General features: G+C 44.7%; 1 protein-coding gene across 31 annotated transcripts in view; it reads right to left on the reverse strand.

The window, feature by feature from the left end:
* Positions 1–23,292, reverse strand: part of DST (dystonin) — a 513,843-nt gene that overhangs the window by 97,132 nt on the left and 393,419 nt on the right. For all 31 annotated transcript variants that reach the window (XM_045163432.1, XM_045163439.1, XM_045163440.1 and 28 more), the window contains 8 exons: positions 21,187–21,343; positions 19,732–19,858; positions 17,029–17,091; positions 16,109–16,350; positions 15,142–15,271; positions 11,976–12,175; positions 10,098–10,593; positions 6,635–8,106 (listed from right to left, as the gene is read on the reverse strand). In XM_045163432.1, coding sequence (XP_045019367.1) covers positions 6,635–8,106; positions 10,098–10,593; positions 11,976–12,175; positions 15,142–15,271; positions 16,109–16,350; positions 17,029–17,091; positions 19,732–19,858; positions 21,187–21,343 — 2,887 coding nt within the window. The remainder of the gene's footprint in view (positions 1–6,634; positions 8,107–10,097; positions 10,594–11,975; positions 12,176–15,141; positions 15,272–16,108; positions 16,351–17,028; positions 17,092–19,731; positions 19,859–21,186; positions 21,344–23,292) is intronic.

A 23,292-nucleotide genomic window follows, 5' to 3' on the forward strand; every position in this document is an offset into this window, starting at 1 on the left:
GTGAAGGACAGGGAAGCCTGGCGTGCTGCGGGCCAGGGGGTCACAGAGACTCAGACACGACTGAATGACTGAACAACAGCATTGTTCCTATTTCTTTTCTTTAATGACTGTACATCAAGATTAAGTCAAATAATCTAGAAAAAAATGAAACTGTTTTTTTGTGTGTAACAAGTGGTTTCTTTTGTTAATGAGTTCTTCAAACCTGAAACTTAAGTACTGGCTTAAAAATTCTCTGCCTTAAGAAATTTTTGGTTCAGAGAGACGTATACCAGTGATTTGTCCATTTGTGGGAACAAACAGTGACAACTGGGGCAGCCACAGAGTGGCCGGAGAAACCAGCAACAGGTTGTGGGTGAGGCTTTTTACCGCAGCCCAGATGCAGCTGGGGAAGGTCATTATTTAGCTGGAATGTGACTGTATGTGTTCGCTAAAACATCAAGTTTCTTTGCTCTTCACCGAGATTAAATCGATTCAGTGTGCTTATAATAATTACTTCACAATGATCAGAAGATCTGATTGGCTGTTGGTGACATCATAGGAAGGCTGGTGTATATGCCTTGTATAGAGTTGGTACGTCTTTGAAACACAGTAAAAACATGAAACCTTAATATTCTATTTGATAATGGAGTTTTGATTTGAAGACAATCTTGACCTGAGAATCTTCAACAGGAGACAGTGATAGGGAACACCAAAGGGACTTTTTCTTTTTGTCTGGGAATGTATGATAGTGTACACAGAATTTAATGCAATAACTTATGGAAGCATAAGTAGAAAAATGGTACTTTTGGTTATCAATAGTAATAGAAAATACATCAGTCTTTAGACATTTTAGTCCAATGACTAATATTTAGAAATAGGAAAATGATTCAAATTATTTTAAAACATAGCTAAAGTAACCCAAAAGGTAGTACCAATCTCTTTTCAGCAACCTGAAATACTTTCACTGACAGTGAATTAGCACTCTTGGTTCTGAACAGTTTTTATTTTCAATCATTACATTTGGGTTGTATTAAATATGAATTAACTTTATCCTTTCAAGGATATTAACAGCTATTTCTAAGGTTAAATTTTAGGGGGGAAAAGAATGGAACCCTAAAACTCTGTCTTACCTAGCTTATATAATCCATTATGCTCCCAGTGAATATAAGGCATCCTTATTGAGCAACTGGGTAATAGCTATGAAGCTTCAGAATGACTCAGAGGGCAGCTTATTCTATACCATGAAAAACTGTTGAAAGATTTTTCCCCTGACATTAGGTTAAACTAAAGCTCCCTGGTAGAGTAATGACAAATTGCATTTTATTCCAAAGTCTATAATGAAAATAGGTCCGGTACTGTGGTGCTTTTCTGTTTCATTTTTAGAAATTATAACATAGCAAACTACTAGTTTTTGTTGTTTTTTTTTAACTCAATACACATTATTCCAATGAAGACAATTTTTAAATCTTCCTAAAATATTATGTTAAAACTCATGTTCAATCATGTATTCCAAGTTGCTGAAAAGAGACTGGTACTACCTTTTGGGTTACTTTAGCTATGTTTTAAAATAATTTGAACATTTTCCTATTTCTAAATATTAGTCATTGGACTAAGCTTAATGCCCAGCAAAAGTTAGATTAAGATCTGAATTAATTTACAACTACGATCAAGAAAGATATAATTACTAGGACAAGGAAATGTTTGGTTCCCTTTCAGAAGCGGTGGTGCTGGAGGTTAACTGTTCTCATCATTATCCTCATCACTGTATCTACAGATCTGTTTCGACAACTATAGTACCTAACATATTCTTTAAGTGCTCCTGGTGTTCTGGATTAAGACAAATAATGATTGATTAACAGATGAATGGCTAAAAAAGATGTGATACATATACAAAATGGAATACTCAGCCATAAGAAAGAACATGGATGGACATAAAGACTGTCATACTGAGTGTAAGTCAGATAGAGAAAAATGTCAAATGATAAACCTAAAAAAAAAAAAGACAAATGCACTTATTTACAAAACAGAGACTCACAGACTGAGAAACAAGTTTATGGTTTCCCAAGGGAAAAGGTGGGGTGGGGATAAACTAGGAAGTTGGGATTAACAGATATACACACTGCTGCTGCTGCTGCTAAGTCGCTTCAGTCATGTCCGACTCTGTGCGACCCCATAGACGGCAGCCCACCAGGCTCCCCCGTCCCTGGGATTCTCCAGGCAAGAACACTCAAGTGGGTACTATATATAAAACAGATAACCAACAAGGACCTACTGTACAGCACAGGGAACTATACTGAAGATTCTTAAATAACCAATAAGGGAAACGAATCTGAAAATTTTTATATATATGTATATGGGGGAGAGAGGGATTAAACAATAAATATACATATATATATATGTATAACTGAATCTCTGGCTATACACCTAAAACTAACATATTGTAAATCAACCATACTTCAATTTTTAAAAATCAGGAAAACAAACATAAATGACAACAATGGATGGTTATTCAAGCCACCCAAATCAGTCTAGAGCAAAGATGATTTGAAAGTTTTCCAGAAAAAATGTAAGATGTGCAATGTGATGAATAAAGTTGACCAAAACACTGCACTATATTCACAAAACATCCAGGCTCTCTCTAACAACTTAACACCTACATGACCCTGGGAATGTCACTTCCCCTCCCTGGTCTCAGCTTTCTTACAATAAGATGCAAATAATAATAGGACCCAGCTCTCAAGACTGTCAACTGGACTAAAAACAGTCTAGTGTTTGCTCAGTCGTGTCCAACTCTTTGCAACCCCATGGACTGCAGATGGTGACTGCAGCCATGAAATTAAAAGATGCTTACTCCTTGGAAGGAAAGTTATGACAAACCTAGATAGCATATTCAAAAGCAGAGACATTCCTTTACGAACAAAGGTCCGTCTCATCAAGGCTATGGTTTTTCCAGTAGTCATGTATGGATGTGAGAGTTGGACTATAAAGAAAGCTGAGCACTGAAGAATTGATGCTTATGAACTGTGGTGTTGGAGAAGACTCTTGAGAGTCCGTTGGACTGCAAGGAGATCCAACCAGTCCATCTTAAATGAGATTAGTCCTGAATGTTCATTGGAAGGACTGATGTTGAAGCTGAAACTCCAATACTTTGGCCACCTGAAGCCAAGAGCTGACTCACTTGAAAAGACCCTGCTGATGTGAAATATTGAAGGCAGGAGCAGAAGGGGACGACGGAGGATGAAATGGTTGGATGGCATCACCGACTCAATGGACATGAGTTTGAATAAACTCTGGGAGTTGGTGATGGACGGGGAGGCCTGGCATGCTATGGTCCATGGGGTTGCAAAGAGTCAGACACGACTGAGTGACTGAACTGAACTGGACTGTAGCCCTCCAGGTTTCTCCATCCATGGGATTTTCCAGGCAAGAATACTGGAATGGGTTGCAATTTCCTTCTCCAAGTGTTATGCTTGACACATAGAAAGTGAAAGAAAGTGAAGTCACTCAGTCGTGTCTGACACTTTGTGACCCCATGGACTGTAGCCTATCAGGCTCCTCCGTCCATGGGATTTTCCAGGCAAGAATGCTGGAGTGCATTGCCATTTCCTTCTCCAGGGGATCTTCCCGACCCAGGAATCGAACCCGGGTCTCCCACATTGCAGGCACACGCTTTACCATCTGAGCCACCAGGGAAGCCCACAATAAATGTTAATTGCTGTAATGGTTATTTTTCAGAACATGTGCATGGAACACACATACAGAAAACAGAATTAGTGACTGTGTAAGCTACTGTCTTTATTTACCATAACATTCTTGTTCTTTTTTACCTATGGCACTGGTATACCAAATGCAGATAACTGTCTCCTTGGAAACTTTTATTTCAATCACTGGGTTTCAAGACACTGAAGGTATTCATGATATTATTATTACTAAATTTCATTAAAAGCAGTCAACTCCTTCCAAAGTAATCAGAAAACAAATACAGCATGTCAAGTGGCTTATTTCAGAAGACACAATCACTTTGTTTTTCTTCACAGTCCAATAAAACAATCTCTGTATACATGAATGGTAACGATGCTCATTTAGTGCTTTTCAGTTTGCAAAATACTTTCAAAGAAATAGTGATTTTTTTCCTTACAAATAGTGGAAGTAGTGAAAAGAGACAGAGAAGGCAATGGCACCCCACTCTGGTACTCTTGCCTGGAGAATCCCATGGACGGAGGAGCCTGGTGGGCCGTAGTCCATGGGGTCGCTAAGAGTCGGACAGGACTGAGCAACTTCACTTTCACTTTTCACTTTCATGCATTGGAGAAGGAAATGGCAACCCACCCCAGTGTTCTTGCCTGGAGAATCCCAGGGACGACAGAGCCTGGTGGGCTGCCGTCTATGGGGTCGCACAGAGTCGGACACGACTGAAGTGACTTAGCAGCAGCAGTGAAAAGAGATGAGGCCTACTCTTTTTTTTTCTACACAAAGTCACAGAAAATCTAGGGAAATGGTACCACTTCATGAAGGCAGGGAACAGAGCCAACTTGCATCAGTGCAAAGACCATCTGATCACTGTCATGTAAGCATCAAGCCTTGCTTGTTGGGCTCCACAAAAATTCCAGAGACTCACTCCTCAGAGCCTCCACCCAGTCTTCCAAGTTGCAATGGCCACAGAATTTTGTTTTTCTAATACAGAATTATCTTATATGAAACCTTTATTTTTCAAACCACAAGTATGACAGTGTGACAGAGAAATGAAGGGAGTTAAGTCAACAGTGAGGCCGCTCCTTCCACCTCCAGAATCAAGACCCAAATTCAGAACCACAGGTTTTTAAGCCCTGCAGGGACGGGGCTTCAAAGGCACTCCATAAACAGCAAATAATCATGTTAGTAACCGAGAAGAAAAAGAAGCTACTTTGAAGTTACTTTTCAAAATTCAGTCACCTAAAAACAATGTCATGAAAGAGAAGCAAAGGAAAGACATTGTCAAGTACAGTAGCAGAGAATTCTGAAGTCTATTTGATTTATATTCATTTCTCCTGGGAAATGATTTCTAGGTTTGCAAATTCTGTTTGTATTTGATCCTGTCTGATGTTTCACGGGCTGGCAGTGGGACTCAGCGTCACACAGGCCTTTACTGCAAAGCAGAATGAACCTCGTGGATGGTCCCCCAGCTACTCCACAGGCTCCCGTCAGTCCCAAGCAGCAAAGGCTGGGCAGCCAGGACCTTCCCTCTGTCCCCATCCAGATGGGATTCTGTGCACGACACCCTGAGCAGGGCCACATCACTGACCCGGACCCTGGCACTGACCTCACCACCCTCTCCCGGCATCCCATCGTCAGGCATCACTGCCGCTGCTGGTGAGAAATGTGTACTCACTCCAAGTGTACAGCCCCACATGTACTCAGCCCCACGTATGAGATGCAAGTCATTCAGTCGTGTCCGACTCTTTATGACCCCTTGGACTATACGGTCTATGGAATTCTCCAGGCCAGAATACTGGACTGGGTAGCCTTTCCCTGCTCCAGGGGATCTTCCCAACCCAGGGATTAAACCAGGGTCTCCTGCATTACAGGCAGATTCTTTACCAGCTGAGCCACAAGGGAAGCCCCACGTGTACTCAGTCCCAGGGTGCTCACAGTCCCATCGGAAATGATTTATTTGTAATCATCTGGGGCATGAGCCCAAAATCTTAAGTTTTATAGACCCAGGATTACAAAAGGGAACTCTGCTTTTAAAAGAGGAACTTGGAGAAAACACTAAGCTAAAAAGGAAAAAGGAGAAGAAGACCATGAAAAGGAAAAGGGGAGGAAGAGACTGTAATTCACCACGAGAGAAAACGCGAGGACACAAACACAAGAGCACACACTCGTGATGGGTGGATGAGCCGGTCTCCGCAGTCGAGTTGCGGGAGCCGTGAGCGACGTCAGAAACTGACGCCAGGCTTCCCTGGAAGCTCAGGGGTAAAGAATCAGCCTGCCGACGCAGGAGACAGGGTTCAGTCCCCAGCACAGGAGATCTCACACGCCATGGAGCAGCTAAGCCTGGGTGCCACGGCCCTCGGGCCTGTGCACCAGAAGGCAGGGGTGCCCAATGCTGGGCACCCGGAGCCTGCGCTCTGAAACCAGAGCAGCCACCACAAGGGGATGCCTGCACACCGCCTCTGGAGAGCAGCCCCACAAGTAGGGAAAGCGCCCGCACGGCAACGAAGACCCAGCAGAGCCAAATGCAAATAAATGAAATTTTAAAAAACAGACACCAGCTTTCCAAGCACCCTGTGACTTCCTAGGTCATCTCAAGCCTTATACCACAAGAGGCCAAAGCAGAAGAAGGACCCACCCGCCCTGCCAGATACCTCATACACGGATGCTCATTTGAGCTCCAATACTGCCTGGTGATTCTACTTGAAGATGCTACAAAACAGGCCACCTCCTTCTCTGTCAACCAGTCTTTTTTTTTTTTAATGGAAGTTTTATTTTTTATTTTATTATTATTATTATTTTTTGGTCACGCTGTAAGATATGTGGGATTTCAGTTCCCTGACCAGGGATCGAACCTGTGCCCCCTGCAGCGGAAGCGCAGAGTCTTAACCACTGGGCCACCAGGAAGTCTCTATTCACATCTCTGAATAACCAAAACGCAGAATAAAAAGGAAGCACTCCCTACCTTGAATACATCGAGCTGTTGATTAATTGTCTCTGTTTCCATGCCAACGGGGCCTTGAGACTCCTCAAGCTCCTCAGCCTTCTGGAGCAGAGTAGAAAACTCCTGGAGTTTGCTGTAGAATTCCTCAAGGCGCACAATGGTCCCTTCAACCTGCTCTTTCCTGGCTTGTGCGCGGTCCCAGAGCTTGTTGCACTGTTTGCTTAAAGCCTCCAGGTCCCGCTTGATGCCGACGAGGTCGGGAGAGGCTTCCTCCGTGGCCAGCATCATCTTGCAGGTCTTATTGGCATTGGTGTTGTTTGCGATGAGCGCGTCCAGCTTCTCCAGGAAGGCTCTGATGGCTTCCTTCTGCTTCTGCAGCGTCTCCGCGTCTCTCCCCACTGGGGCCATGCCGTCCAGCTCATCATCAAACTCCGCGAACTGAGAAAACATCTCTCGGATGGTGTTCTGGAAATGGCCAATGCCCTGAAGCTTGGTTTCTAAGAACGAGCACTTGTCGTCCACCTGCTGGCTGAGGGCGCTGTGCTCCTGCGCTAAGGTCTCTGCTTGGAGCAGTACCTCGGAGGTGCCCTTGGAGTCAGAGGCCTCTGCCACGAGGTCCCGGGCAAGCCCCTGGGCCAGATCCACCTGTGACTTCAAGGTCTGGAGGGCTTTCTGCTGGGTCTGCAACACGGTCAGGGACTTGCTGCTGTGAGCCTGGGGCCCCAGGGAGTCGTGCACCGCGAGCTGGTCCTTTGCACCCTGAAGCTGGCGCTGAGCTTCTTTGGAAACTTCCTGGAACTCTTTAAACTTCTGGGCCATGTGCTCGAGGGAGAATTTTTTCCTGTGCACCTGCTCGGTGACCATGTCCACCTTCCGGAGCAGGCACTCCCTCTCCTCTGCCACCACCTCCTGGTCCACCTCACAGACACCGAGCAGGCTGCCAGCTGCACCACTCAGCTGCTCCACCAGCCCAAAATGCTGGTCCATCTCCTTTTGCAGAGCCTTCAGCTGGGCGAGGGCTTTCTCCGTCTCAGCGGGATCCAAGCTACACTTGACTTCCTCGAGGCTGCCTTGACATCTGTCTATCCACGGCCTGAGCGTGCCCACATGCTCTTTATACTTGAGGGCTCTCTCCAGCGTGTCCTTCACCCTGTCTTCTCGGTCCTTTACCTGCTTCTGCAGTCCATCCCAGCTGGTTTTAATAGTGTTCAGCTGTAACTGCAAGGCTACCTTCTCAGATCCTTGGGTTTTTAGTAACAGGTTTTCGCCTTCCGCAATGGTTTTCTCATAAAGGTGAGACTGGGCAGTCAGCGTTTTCCTGAAGTCTTTCTGATCTTTCACTAAAGACTCCAAGACCTCGACTTTGGCGGATATCGGGGGAGACTTGTTTTGTTCTTCCTTCTTAGTATCCAGCCAAGCCTGGAAATCTCTAGACATTTGCTGAAATTGGTGAGAGCTGGCACAGGCTGATTGAAGGTGCTCGACATGGGTCTCTAAAAAATGAAATCACAGACAGGTTTATTTTACATCAAAATGTTGAATGAACCTGTGAAAAGCCAAGGGAAAAACCACCAAATAGAAACACAGAGTCATCTAAATGCAAAGGCTACTAGCACCGACGTTATGCACAAAGAGCGGGTGGGAGGGCAAGAGAAGGCTCTACAAGGAGACGGAGCTTCGTGGCCAGATGCCACAGCCACCTGTCCCAAGGCAGAGACGTGACTACTGCTCAAAGCTCCAGGTGATGCTGATGAACAACTCACCCATTATCAGTCGTGACCTTTCGACCTGTGTGATGTCCCCCTCTCTGGCTGCACAGCATGCAGGATCTCAGTCCCTGCACTAGGGACTGAACCTGTGTCCCCTGAATTGGGAGCAAGGAACCTAACCACTGAACCACCAGGGAAGTCCCCACCTGGCAAAATAAGGCAGTCTGTGAGAACTACAGGGTTCTGGGTTTCAATCAGCCTGTTATGTGCTGCAGGGCCCGGGGCGAATGACTGAAGCCCAAGGTCTCATTTCCCCAAGTCTGAGCCAGCAGCGCTGACAGAAGCTGTCTCGGGCGTGAGGGGACCCTGCATGCACTGAGCTGAACGCCAGTGATGGAACAGGGCTCCTGACGGAGTCATCACCACTGTGATCGTCACGGCTCGTATCTGCTACCCGCACCACATCAGAATCAAGGGGCAAGCCTGAAATGGTTGCTCTGATCAGTAAACAAGTCCAATCCATTATTAACACACATAAACCGGGTGAGGGTGTTCCTCTGCAAACGACACACACAGACGCCCGCGTGTCTCCTCTGCCCGGCCCCTCTCGGCCCGGAAACACCGTGGCGGGAGAGAGGGGAATGGGCAGGGCGGCTCTCTCCCACGTCTCTCGGGAGAAGCTCCCGTGACAGAGCCAGACGAACTAACTGCGGGCAAGAAAATGACACCAAGCCTTTTGACAACTGTTCATCTACTTTCCCGATAAAAACAAAACTGTGACATAGCATAAACGTCTACACTTTTAAAAATCCATTTTTCTATTTTTTTTACTATTTTCTTTAAAATGAAGCATAGGTGATTTACGAAGTTGTGTTAACTTCTGCTGTAGAGCAAAGTGATTCAGTTTTACATATACACACATTCTTTTTCATATTCCTTACCATTACGGTTTATCCCAGGACACTGAATACAGTTCCCTGTGCTGTACGGCAGGACTCTGTTGTTTACACATTCTATGTTATAGCCTATGATAAACCATAATGGAAAAGAATATTTAAAAAGAATGTGTATATGTGTGTGTGTGTGTGTGTGTATAAAACTGAATCACAGGCTTCCCAGGTAGCTCAGGGGAATCCGCCTGCCAAGGCAGAACACTTGGGAGACACAAGTTTGGTCGCTGGGTCAGGAAGATCCCCTGGAGGAGGGCATGGCAACCCACTCCAGTGTTCTTGCCAAGAAAATCCCAAGGACAGAGGACCCTGGCAGGCTACCAGTCTGTGGGATCACAGAGTCGAAGACGACAGAGCACGCGTGCATAACTGAATCACTCTGCTGCACAATGCCAAAATTAACACAACACTGCAATTAACTAAACTTCAACAACAACAAAAAAAAATTTTTTTTAAATAGTATGCATCTGCTAGCCTCAAACTCCCTCACCATCACTCCCCTATCCCTCTCCCCTTGGTGGTCTCAAGTCTACTCTCGCTCTCTGTGAGTCTGTGAAAACCAGTCAGGGGCACCTGAGATTTTCCCGGGCCAGCTGTGCGGTGGCCTGCGCCCACACCGGATCCCCCGGCACCTGCACAGACCCCAGCCCCCAGGCCGTGTGCACGTCGGCCAGGACCCGCGTTCCGCATGCCCGAGACTGCCTCTTCACACACACTTCTCACTACGGGCAGGTTCTCTGTAGGGGCCTGATTTACCCGGCAGCTTGGCTTGTTCACGGATCCCTCTCTCTAGGACATACGTGCACTCACAGAAGACACACACACCTGCTTTCTGCTCCAGATCCTTGAACGATTTCAAGACGCCTTCCAGCTGCCGGCTGAGCTCTGCTCTCAGATACTCTTCTCGGACCAGGGCTGCCAGGTCGTCGCCCAGGGCCTGCGCCGTGCTGATCCGCTTCCCCTCCTGCTCCACTGCCTGCTTCAGCTTCTGGGCTGTTTCCAGCTGCTGGCTCATGGCGTCGGGGTGTGCGCTGCCGGCCACGCTGCTGCTGAGCTGATCGTCCAGGTCGGCCAGCTTCTCGGACAGGCTTCTCAGCAGGCTTTGATACTGGGTGCTTTTCCCAAAGGCCTGGTCAATGCGGTCACACCGGTCCCTCAGCTGGCCCGTGAGGCTGTCCCATTTCTGGGTCACGGCCGCCAGCTGCTCCTTCACAGTCCCGTGGAGGGATGGGTGCTCCCCAGGTCTCTGCAGGATGCCCCGGCCGGCCGTGGTCAGCTGCTCGTACTGCGGCTTCCTGGTGTCGAACTCCTGCAGGAGAATCTGAGAGAAAGAGAGAGCAAGGGTAACTAAGCACACAAATGACTGGAGAACCAGTTACAGGAAACACGGCTTTATGCTTCTGCGCAGAAGTGACAGTTAATTGTCTAGCTTTTATTTTTGCTTTTGTTACCACTTTCCTAGCTTTTATTTCAAAGGCAGTGCGGTTATCATAAACTAAACCCAAAGGGCAATGCTGCCGCACAGAGATAACACTTGGTCTAAAATAACATCCCCCAAAGAGGGAGGAAGAAATAAATAAATATTTTTGCTAGTCTGGGGAGAAGGAAGAGAAATTTATGCACAAGTTCTCACACACAAAGGGAAACACTGAGTTTAGACAAGTTCACATCACCCTAGCACCAAATTTGATTTTTTCTACTTGTACTTTTCTTTTTACAGGAATTTTTGGAATGCTCTATAGCATTTTACACCAAAAAAAAAAAAAAAAAAATGCACAGTGATAACAGTATCAGGCTATACCGATTCACGGTGCATTGATTTACAAAGATTTCTTTTTAAACCCAAGATTGATGTGTAGGCTTTTTTTGTAAAGATTCAGCCAATAAATCACATCATTCCAAGTGTGCAGGCTCATAGAGGCTTTCACTGTAAAATGGATAATCCCCAAAGTGTCCTTTTAATGTAATATTTTGTCTATCTCTGGGAAACCACGGACAATTGTTTCTTCTCAAATGTTTCTTTACCTCTTTTGCTTCCAGCCTATTCAGATGAAGAACGTACAAGCCTAGAACAGTATGTGACTCAGCTGCCTGGACTGATTTGTCTTTTCAGAGCAGGGATCAGCCTCCCCGCACTAAAACCACCCCCCGCACCGAAAGACACTCCCGAGACCCCAGCTGACTCACATTTTATCAGTGTTTCCCTGTGTGGATTTATCTGCTCATAATCAGATGAGTCTAAGTAACCTTGTGGGTTTCAAGGTTCCCTCTCTGCCTCCCTTCTTTCTTCTCCTCCCCAACTCGGGGCTGTTTTGCATGACCTTTCTAAGTTTCATTATCTACTACCACAGTCAAAATGAATCAAACGCCAAAGGAGTCATTTCTAAACAATATACTAGCTTCTCATAAAAATGTTATTGCTTATGCAATCACATTAATACTTCAAAGAAGGTCCTCTTTAACAGGGGTCTGTACAAACCACAATATGAACGAGACAGTCAAGGGACGTGACCATCCATGGGCCCCGTGGACCACTCAGGGATGCTCCAGTGCTTTGCTCCTCTGGGGTCCCATCAGCATCACACTAGCACCTCACAGGCGTGTGATACATCACAGATGCCCGCCCAGGCAGGCAGAGCACACACTGTCCAACGCCAACGTATTTCTCGTGAAAACACCCCTCTTGTTAAGTCACAGACTCACCTGCGCCTGCTGCCTCTGTGTGTTCAGCATATTCGGGTCAATTGACAAGGGCCCAAGGACACTGACCATCAGTTCTTTTTCCACCAGCCACTGCTTTAACTGAGCCTCCACAGTCTGGAACTGGGTTAGATTATTTGAGGATTCTTCCAGCTTTTGTTGTCTATCAACTGTCAATTGATTGAGTTCTTGCCACTTAGAATCTAAAAAACAAACAAAAAAAAAAAATAAAGGATGCAACAGAGGTTTGGGTTTTGTACATTTAACACAACTATATCTTAATGAAGATTACATAACAACTCAAAAGGATCCCCAATGGCCATCATTCCACCCTCATGACTCTCCCTATATAGTCTATTAAAAAGCCTAACCTAAGGGTTCATTGCATTTAACAATACAAATTTTATGGTCCTGAGGGTTGTATGTCAGCTGAAGTATACGAAAAATGAATTTGAATCTGATTTTGGAAGACGTCGTAAATTATGGGATACTCCTAAGAAACCTCACTCCTTCTAGAAGTCCTACAGAGTTTGTTTATTCACCTAGAACTGACCTACTAGAACAATGAACATATATCCTTTTCTTTAATAGCAAACCTTCAATGACCAGTTCGAGGTAAGTGACCCCCAAGTACGTGTACCCACGCCAACCATGCCCTTCTATGCAAACCAGCAGCCTGCTGCTCGGAAGTTACACTAAGAAATCTCACCAACCCTTTAAACTCAATGTTGGGGAAAAAAGAAAGCTATGATATTCCTATCTGAACGGGTAGATTGTTCCAGCTTTTAGATTTTTTTGAAGGTTCTTCTCTCACACATCGTGAGATGCAATAGTTAAATTTCTTTCATGACACTCCTATGTCCTCAATCACCAAACCTTAAAGCCAGTTCTTCCACTCCCAATACCCAAACGCCATGTGGGTCCTGACCCTGTTTCGCCGAGACCAGCGGTTCTCAAACTGGAGCTACGTCAGAGACCCCTGGAGTCTGCTCACACAGAACTGGGGAATGAGGACTGAGGAGCAGGTCTGAGTGAGGCCTGAAGGTGCACTTCTAACACAGCCCCAGGGTGCTCAGCTCTTGCTGCCACGAGCGTGCCATGCGCACACCCAGACCAGCAGCCGTCTACCCTGCTCCACCGCCACCTACGACCCTCAGCTTCAGCGAACTTGTTCTTAAATAATCTCCCTTAGACATCACTGAACACATCACTCCTGGGCTCAAAGCTCTCAATACGTCACCCACCACCATGCAGACAGCAAAATCTAACCACCTTTGCTTGACCTGCAGAGGTGCCCCAAAACTGGCCTTGTCTGCTCATCCCAGAGTGTCTGTTCTCCTCTCGTCTGCACCGCTGGCCTCAAACCCTCATCCAAACTGGGCAGGCACACGCGGGCCCTTCTGCCCACATGCTCCATCCTGCCTTCGGGACCCACTGGGTCTCACACCCTGCTAGGATGCCTGCCTGCCACCCCTGCCCGGAGGACAGCATGCTCCCTGGAGCCAAGTTACTGACCATCCTTGAACACCGACCACTGCACAGTCACGGAAGCTGTGATGAGCTGGGACAGACTGCTTTTCAGCCAGCATGATATACCACAGAGCTGCTTTTCCTATAACCCAACCCCTGAAACCTTCCCTAAGCGACATCATTCCATACCGCCTGTTCTAGTCGGTCACAATCTGACAGCAAAACAACGCAAGTAAACGTAAGCGAAGAAGAAGAAGAAATATCAAGATCTTATCAGGAAGCTTTTTGAAATATACGTTCCTCACTCCCACCCCTATCTTAAAATGCTTTGATAGTATTCTCCCAAGTAACTCTGATATTCTAGGAGACAGTCACTGAAATAGGGCCCGATTAATTATCAGGCAACAAGAGTTTCTAGCAAAATAAACCTTTCAACATTAAGATCGTTTAGGATGCCTCTTTTTTTACTGCAGCAGAGTGGATTTTACAATGTTAGGTCAGTTTCCAGTGTACAACAAAGTAAATCAACTACACGTGTAAGGATGACTCCTATTAAACTGAAACATACTTCAAGACGTCTAAGTTCACCACACCATGCTGCTGCTGCTAAGTCGCTTCAGTCGTGTCCGACTCTGTGTGACCCCATCAACGGCAGCTCACCAGGCTCCGCCATCCCTGGGATTCTCCAGGCAAGAACACTGGAGTGGGGTGCCATTTCCTTCTCCAATACATCAAAGTGAAAAAATAAAGTGAAGTCGCTCAGTCGTGTCTGACTCCTAGCGACCCCATGGACTGCAGCCCACCAGGCCCCTCTGTCCATAGGATTTTCCAGGCAAGAGTACTGGAGTGGGTGCCATTGCCTTCTCCTCACCACAGCATAGCTAACTCTAAAGGAAGGACAAGGTGTAGCTCAATGTAATGGAACAACTGACAGTGAAATGATGTTTGTGACGAGTAAACACCTTCCCTCTGTGCCCGTGTCTGAGCTGCACACACAAGGACTGAACGAATTCTGCAAACAGCAGTATGGAGTACAGAGAACGGCTCACTGTCTCACGCTCGTTTCTGTGTCGTCACAATAAGGAAAGGGGTGATACGACACCAGGGACTGTGGAGGAGATTCTGCATCTCCGAGGAACGGTGCACGCAGGGACAGGGTGGGAACGTGCACAGCGCTCTTCATGAAGAGCAGAGCCCCGACCCCGTGGGGAGCGGCCTCCATAGGCCTGACAGGGAAGGGCCCGGGAGCACGAAGCAGAGGCTGGCAGGGTCCCGCCGGGAACCCCGTGGCAGAAAAGGGCACCCATCTTTTCCAGACAAATAAACTAAAAGGACTCTCTACACTAAAATATAACAAAGCATAAAAAATTAGAGGCGTCCAAAATCTAGCTTAAAAAAAAAAAAAGACTGTAAAGAAAACATGTGACTCGATGCACAGCACTGTAGTAAGAAGTATCTACCTTCTTCGTAAACATAAATTTCGTTAATGTGTTTAGTGAGAAAAACAAAAGATATGCCAAGGCCCGGCCCCAGACAACATGAAATGACACTTCTGAAATTGCAAAAGTAGTTTCTGAAACATGGAAGCAAATCTCAAAGTCAGGGAGACTGTCGGATAGATGGTTTCTAATAAACATTATGATTTTTTAAGAAATGCCTGGGCTCCTGTTGGAGGCCTCTGGTGTAAGTGGTGACCTACCTATTTCCGTCAACATCTGCTTCCACCTGGGGGCCTCCGGCGTGTCCGGGTTCTCCTCCAGCAGCTCCGTCAGCTTGTCCTTCAACTCCTGCACTTTGTTCACATTCTGCTTCAGTTCTGCCTCAAACAACTAACGAGGAAATAAAAAAAGTAACTGCATTAAAGCATGTCAACATCAAAAGACAAAGACACAATTATAACAGAGCGCTTTCTTCTTTAACACGACCAAGATAGGGGGAAATATCCACAGTTAGAGGTTGAATGAGGACCGGATTCAGGAGTCAATTATATTTTCTCTTCCTCTTTGTAACAATTCTTCAACTTGCTGAGAAAAGAATCCCAAAGAAGAATGCTACAGAGCTCACCCCACCACCTGGGAAGAATTTCATATATTCTCAAATCCCTTTGGAAAAAGGAAGTGATGCCACTAAGACTGTAATTAACCAGAAAATCAGTCTTGAGAGAGGCTTGAGACTCCACTAGCTAATGAGCAGCTTTCCGGATACACATTATAGAGCTCAAAGATAAGTCAGTCATCTGGGGACATTTTTGCCAGCACTGCGAGCGTACAGAACCATTTTTCTAACCCTGACAGCTGTAGAAAGAAATACTGTCCATTAAAGAAAGGGAAAGCGTGAGCTCCCCTATTTTATACTGGACAGAACAGACTCCTAATACACCTAGCCCTTAAGTACATCTTTTCCAATAAGGACTGGCTAAAATCCCAGACTTGAGCTGGAAAGTCAAAGTTACTTGCACCCAACAGCTCACTCATCTTTATCACGTCTGTGGGTAAAAACAAATGACTGTTAGGATCCGTCTACAGAAAGGCACGTCCAACAAAGCTGGCCCACGACGTGCTGAAGGTTACAGAGCAGGAAACCAGAACCGGCCCGTGAGCCCGGGGGCGTGTCCTGGGCGCTGGTGGCTCCCTTGTGTCGCCCGTGGACGGGCCCGCGGACGATACCTTGTTCTGTTCGACTTGGCTTCTCACAGCCTCCGTGTCCATAGGTGTCGGCGCCTGGTGCCACTTTGTGGCAGTGTTGCTCATGGTCTGCAACCACTGCATCATGGCACTGGACTCCTCCTGGGCCTTCTGCAGTCTGGAGAGCTTGGTGCTCAGCTCGCCTATTTTGTCCTTAAGCAAGAGGCCGAGATCTTCATAGCCATGGCTTATGTCAGTCATGTCCTTTTTAATGGATGTTAAGCCTAAACGTAAGAAAAAAAATTAACACTGACACATTTTCCGGGTATTTAGAGCTCCAGAAATAAAAACTGGTTCTAGGTGCTATTTCCTTCTATTAGGTTGGTCAAAAGTTTGTTAGGGTTCTTCCATAAGACGTTACTGAAAAACCCGACTGAACTATTTTGGCCAACCTGACATGTGGTCAAGATTAAGTCTACTATGATAAAGTCATAGAGTTTTTAGAACTAAAATGTCACGATCATCTTACAATGCTATTTCATGACCAATACATTAGGGACACTGCATAATACCGGTGAAATGAGACAGATATTTTACATGGAATAAACTACCCAAATCATGAAATGTTACATATTAATTTCTCAGGCATCAAATTAAAAAATAGCTCAAATAGTGTTATCCCAAGTGAGAAACTACCTCAAATTAACCCTAAAGAAGGAAACATAAACGAAATGCCAAACTGAACGACCAGATTTTACCTTCAAATGAATAAAACTGCATAAAATGTTATATAAATATGTTATTTATGGAGAACATGATTATTCTTATATCATTTTAATTTAAAGTTTGAAATTTTCATATAACTACTTTTTGTCCCTAAAAAGATTTTCTTTTTCTCAAAAAAAAAAAAAAACAAAAAAAACAAGTTATTTAATCAAGAAACATTTAAAGTTACTATTTACCTTTATTTGCCAAAATTTCCTGAGTATCAGTGGCTGTTCCTTCACCATTTAATATTACGCCACCTGCAAAAATATTAAAATTGAAGTCATCATAGACTTCTGTCATATTACATGCGTATTAATAGCAGGTGGCATTAAAAAAAATAGTCACTCAGTCGTGTCAGACTCTTTGCAACCCCATGGACTGTAGCCCGTCAGGCTCCTCTGTCCATGGGATTCTCCAGGCAAGAATACTGGAATGGGTTGCTATTTCCTTCTTTAAGGAATCTTCCCAACACAGGAATCAAACTTTCTTGCATTGCAGGCAGATTCTTTACCATCTGAGGCACCAGGGGAAGCCCAGGTGGCATTAAAACAAACCCCATAAACAGTAATTATTTTAAAATGTTATTATATTTTAAAATGTAAAATAGTGATTCAATTTCAAAATCAAACGAAGGTTTAAAAGATCAAGCTATGTCCTCTCTTCTGTATAAAATGTACTCCTAAAGTCATAACATGATCAATTTAAACTCCAGAATTTCAGAAACTTTAGATTACTGATACATTAATCATTAACTATTAATCTATAAGACAATTTGATCGATGCTTTTGAACTGTGGTGTTGGAGAAGACTCTTGAGAGTCCCTTGGACTGCAAGCAGATCCAACCAGTCCATTCTGAAGGAGATCAGTCCTGTGTTCTTTGGAAGGAATGATGCTAAAGCTGAAACTCTAGTACTTTGGCCACCTCATGCAAAGAGTTGACTCACTGGAGAAGACTGATGCTGGGAGGGACTGGGGGCAGGAGGAGAAGGGGACGACAGAGGATGAGATGGCTGGAAGGCATCACCGACTCGATGGACGTGAGTAAGTTTGAGTGAACTCTGGGAGTTGGTGATGGACAGGGAGGCCTGGCGTGCTGCGATTCATGGGGTTGCAAAGTCGGACACGACTGAGCGACTGAACTGAAGAGACAATTTTGGGGTGATAATTGCTTCAATGCCAAAGTTATTTTAGTGATACAGTCACCGAAGCACAGAAGCTGGTTACAGTGTGCATTGCTTGAAGCATAAATGTCTGACGGACAGGAGAACATCCAGCTCGATGTAAGGAACTGAAACTGTCTGCTGCAGTGACAGTCTTTTCATGGTTTTACTGGAGGCGAAATAACGTAAAAAGACATGAAGGAAAAGTCAGAAGGAAAAGAAACCACACTGAATCAACCCAGGGAGAGGACGCACAGGAGCTGGGGCACTGGGCCCTGGTGTCCGTCTCACTGAGCTTCAACCAGCCCACTGATGACCCCGTGAGTCTGCACAGATGCATCCAGCCCTCCCTGCTGCTGGGGAGAGGAAGAGCTGGCTCACGAAACCCCAGTGGGAATTAAAGACAGGCACCCTACCGCCTAGGAATAGGAACCGCTCAGTGAGTGGTAGTAATTACTTCTCTTTAATTCTATAAACATCTAGCATCGGTATCTTTTTTATAATCAAAATATTTTTTAAAAAATCAATTAAGACTTTCTCATATGAGTACGCCTTAGCTCTCTCTACAAAACACATTTCCCCCAACTAAACACACGAGAACAAACCTGAACAAAAACACTTACATATCTGAATCTTAATCTAAGTGTTATCCCCTTAAAACAAAAATCACACACCACGGCATTTCAAATGGAAGTGAAAATGCCCGTGGATACTCAAGATTAATTCCTACCATGCTTGGGAGTTTTTAAAGAGCAGGGGAAAAAAAGTGTTTTTTGCTTATTACAAATACAAAAAGGACATGAAGAACTAATATAAAACACCACAGAATTCCTTCCCTTTAAAAAAAAAAAACCAAAACCTTGACATTTCAGGAAATCTGATTAGGAGAGAAAGAAGCGATCATCACACACATACACTGTGAGTATTGCCTGAAATGGGATTAATAGAGCAGAATGAACAGTGTGGGGAGAGGCCCAGCTGAACGCCAGCCTCACAATGGGGACAGTTGGGGGTGGAAAGAGCAGATAAACCACAGAGGACCCTCAGAAACTCTCAGGATAAAGATGCGAGATCTGCCTGCAGTCTACTCTTGGATTATTTCAAACCTGATAGTGACAACAATATAAATATGTTTTAAACTTAAAACCCTATCTACAACTTAAATTTTAGAACCCTTTTTATATGACTCTCCCCTTCTGTTGAGAAGCATGATAAGAGCATGATAAGACTGTGATTCAGACATGCTGGCTAACCTAAGACAGGACTGTTTTCTCTGGGAATAAAAGAATAAAGCAGACGGGAATCAATTAAGAGAGGTCCACTTGACAAAAAAAAGCAAACCTGTTTCCTCCCCTTCCTTCTTTCCCAGGAGACCAGATGCATTTTTTTAATCAAATATTTCAAATAGAATTGCTACATTTCCATCAATGAAGGTAAAAACAAACTGGAATCTAGTCTTTCTGCTTTCCCAATATAATGCTCCTTCTTCTTACAGATGAATTTGGCTACATTTTAAATTGTAGTGAAACCCAAGAGATCTGAAATTTGAACAGTACAGACACTTTTCCGTGGCAGCATTTAGTGTGTTTAGACATGTCATATTTCTTGTCACCTTCCCTTTGTATTTCTGAGGTTATTTTATGCATTAATTAAAAGAAATAACATAAACACATGAAATACATACGGGTGGAGCCAATTCTTAGGGGTTTTCGCACACAGGTAAACGGCGCACGTACCTGGCTTCACTGCTGCTATGGCCTTGGCGGGGGCGGTAACAGCGCTGACCAGGTTACACAGTGAGTCCCCACTGTCGCGGACTTTCTCAATCTCGGGTGTTTTTAAGCTCCACTTCTCTTGTAATTTCTTGAGATATAAAAATACATTACTTTTCAGTCTTAGTAATCTTTTCCAAGTTACACATTATGATTCAGGATCTTAAACATATCTTAAAACAGTAACGGCTGCGGCTTCTGACTTCTGGGACCGTGGATGCAAGAGAAGAAGAGCATCCCTATTCGTTCCAGCAGCCCAGGCGACTGTTAGCACTGTTGGTAGTGAGGAGAGGGGTCGGGCCCATCCTGAATTCTGCTCCCAGCCACGGTGGAAGCTGGGCCGGCCCCAGCTGCCGTGAGTTCCAAAGTAACTGTCAACTGTAAGTCTGCAGACTGTACTAGGCGACAGCCAAGCTACAAGAAGAAACGTACTAGAAACTGTTCTTAAAAATGCAAAGTCAGAATTCCACTTAATAGTGAATTTTAATTATCAAAATTTCAATGAATTTTTTAATATCTAAAACTCATCCTATTATTTTCTTCTAGCACTGGAATCAGCAAACAGAACATACACTTTTTTTTTTTTACACTTTTTAAATAGTACATAACAAAGGAGATTCATGCAACCCAACAAAATTTTAAAAAGAAAAATTAGACTACATGGTGAGCTTCAAACATACAATAAACAGTTGGAATAAATATAAGGACAAAAGAAAAACAATAAATGTGCATATGTTAAATAATAAGATTCAAAGTAGAAATACCTGTATTTTTACATAAAGCATATAAATGATGAATAATCAAAATACTCTTGCATATCTACTCAAATTATACATACCTAAAGCTCTCACAAAAAAAGTAAAAATAGTAAAATCATAGAAAGGCACTAGATAAAATCACTCAAAAGCAAACAACAATAATGTAAAAACTTCAGTGAATTTTAAAAAATACGCAACTCCACAAATCTGGAGTAGAAATCTTGCCATAACTGGTCCTAAGTTTTAGACCTGAGTCACATGACAATAACTTCTATCTTCAGATACCGGTTTGAGTGATTATGTCCAAACTAGGGCAAAATGCAGAACTGAAGAGAAGCATCTCTTACTAACATGATGAGAAACAGTATAAAAAATAACTGAAACTAAGTAGAGACATAGGGGTGAAAGCAACTTGGACCACTTAGCAACTCACTTATAAGTCTCTCTAAAAAAGCAAATTGACTGCAAGTCTGTGTCCTTTAAAAGGTTCGGTTAAACTCATGTCATGATTTACAAATTTCACCAAAATACACTGTATATTCATGAAGATCTAACATGAATAGGAAGCCTCTGTTCCTATTCCTATTCCTATGAAAAGGAAACCTGCCATTCCTGACACCGGCAAACGAGAACTTGGTATCAAATACGGACAGTGATTCACCTTGGTTTCTTCCAAAGATTTCTGCAAATCTTCTGCACCAAAAGAAGGCTGCACAACGGGAACTCTTTCTGTGGTTTCTTTTATCCATGATTTTAATGATTTAACCAGGACTTGAAAGGCACCCATCTGTTCTTGACAAGAAGATACTGCTTCTTTTCTAGATCACAAACACCATTGACAAATTTAAGTCACAAAGGGAGCTACCCCAAAGGACTCATAACTAATAAAGTATTACTCCTGTATCAGATTTAACATTAAGAAGAAAAATCTTCGCCCATGCACATGCCAACCCTCAGATACAGGAGGAAAGACTTCCTAGGTGGCAAGTGAAATCAGTGAAGTCCTTGTCTGTTTTCAGTGGAGTCCACAGATCAAGACAAAACGGTTATGATGTCTGTAACCCATATGGAACAGCTCTCTACAGTGCGACACAAACTCTAAAGGCCATATAAACATCTTTAACATGATTTAGAGTCAGCGTGCTTTGATCTGTCTGCTTTATACGGTGCTAAACGCCAGCAGGCTGAGACCCAGAAGGGAAACACAAGTCACTGACGTGAGGGAAGCACAGCGCCACCCAGTGGTCTTTATGTCACATTACAGTCCAGTTCAGTTCAATTCATTCACTCAGTCGTGTCCGACTCTGTGACACCATGGACTGCAGCACGCCAGGCCTCCCTGCTGCTGCTGCTGCTGCTAAGTCACTTCAGTCGTGTCCGACCCTGTGTGACCCCATAGACGGCAGCCCACCAGGCTCCCCCGTCCCTGGGATTCTCCAGGCAAGAACACTGGAGTGGGGTGCCATTTCCTTCTCCAGTGCATGAAAAGTGAAAAGTGAAAGTGAAGTCGCTCAGTCGTGTCTGACTCTTAGGGGCCCCATGGACTGCAGCCCACCAGGCTCCTCTGTCCATGGGATTTTCCAGGCAAGAGTACTGGAGTGGGGTGCCATTGCCTTCTCCGCCAGGCCTCCCTGTCCATCACCAACTCCCGGAACTTGCTCAAACTCATGTCCATCGAGTGGGTGATGCCATCCAGCCATCTCATCCTCTGCTGTCAATTTAGTGGATGGGTAAACTGGTCTTCAATGGACATAAACTTGGACAAACACCAGGAGACGGTGAGGAACAGGGAAGCTGGCATGCTGCAGTCCACGGGGTTGTGAAGAGCTGGACATGACTTGGCAACTGAACGACAAATTGGGTCTTTAGAGAGGACAGGACTGAGTTTCTAAAACACAAGGTGAGACCTAGTGATGCTGAATTTTAATAGATGCCTCCCCCACAGGTACTCAGGAAGCTCCATGGTGAACTGTACACAGACCTCCCTGGACACGCAGCTCCAGGGATGGAGGGCACCGCCTGGCACATGCACAGCTCTGAGGAGAGGTCTGGCAACTGGATTTGGCCCCTGGATACTTTGTGGATTGTGTGTGCTCATGTGCAGGGGTGTGGATTATCGGCAGAGAGTCCGCGGCTGCTAAACTAATCACTGAGGACCACGCGGTTTTACCATTGGGTCCATTTGACAGAAAAAAACAACCTAGATTTAGCCAGGGAAACCAAGATTATTTCTTCTGTGCAATGTGAACTAAACGGGATGGAAATGATAGCTCTGTGAGTAGTTCCCACAGCGCCCAGAAGTTTCAGGTAGAGAATTCTAAAGAAATAACAAGAGTTGAAAGAGAAATGGTTACTTTCTATCTTTGGCAGGGGGTGGGGGTGGGGGGGCGCTTCCGTATGAATTCTGGCAAAACCAGATATATATTTTAAACTAGCACAAGATCAACAGTATATTCAATAAAAGCTCAGTCACAAGGCTCACCCCTGTGCAGCTTTTTACCCTAATTTAGGTTCACTTTTGTATCTTATCTTGTTTGTTCATGGAATCATGTCTGATCTGCTGCTGCTGCTGCTAAGTCGCTTCAGTCGTGTCCAACTCTCTGCGACCCCGTAGACGGCAGCCCATCAGGCTGCCCCGTCCCTGAGATTCTCCAGGCAAGAACTCTGGAGTGGGTTGCCATTTCCTTCTCCAATGCATGAAAGTGAAAAGTGAAAGTGAAGTCGCTCAGGCGCGTCAGACTCTTCGTGACCCCATGGACTGCAGCCT

This window comes from Bubalus bubalis, chromosome 2 (genome assembly GCF_019923935.1).
Source record: "Bubalus bubalis isolate 160015118507 breed Murrah chromosome 2, NDDB_SH_1, whole genome shotgun sequence".
NCBI classification, from domain to species: domain Eukaryota; kingdom Metazoa; phylum Chordata; class Mammalia; order Artiodactyla; family Bovidae; genus Bubalus; species Bubalus bubalis.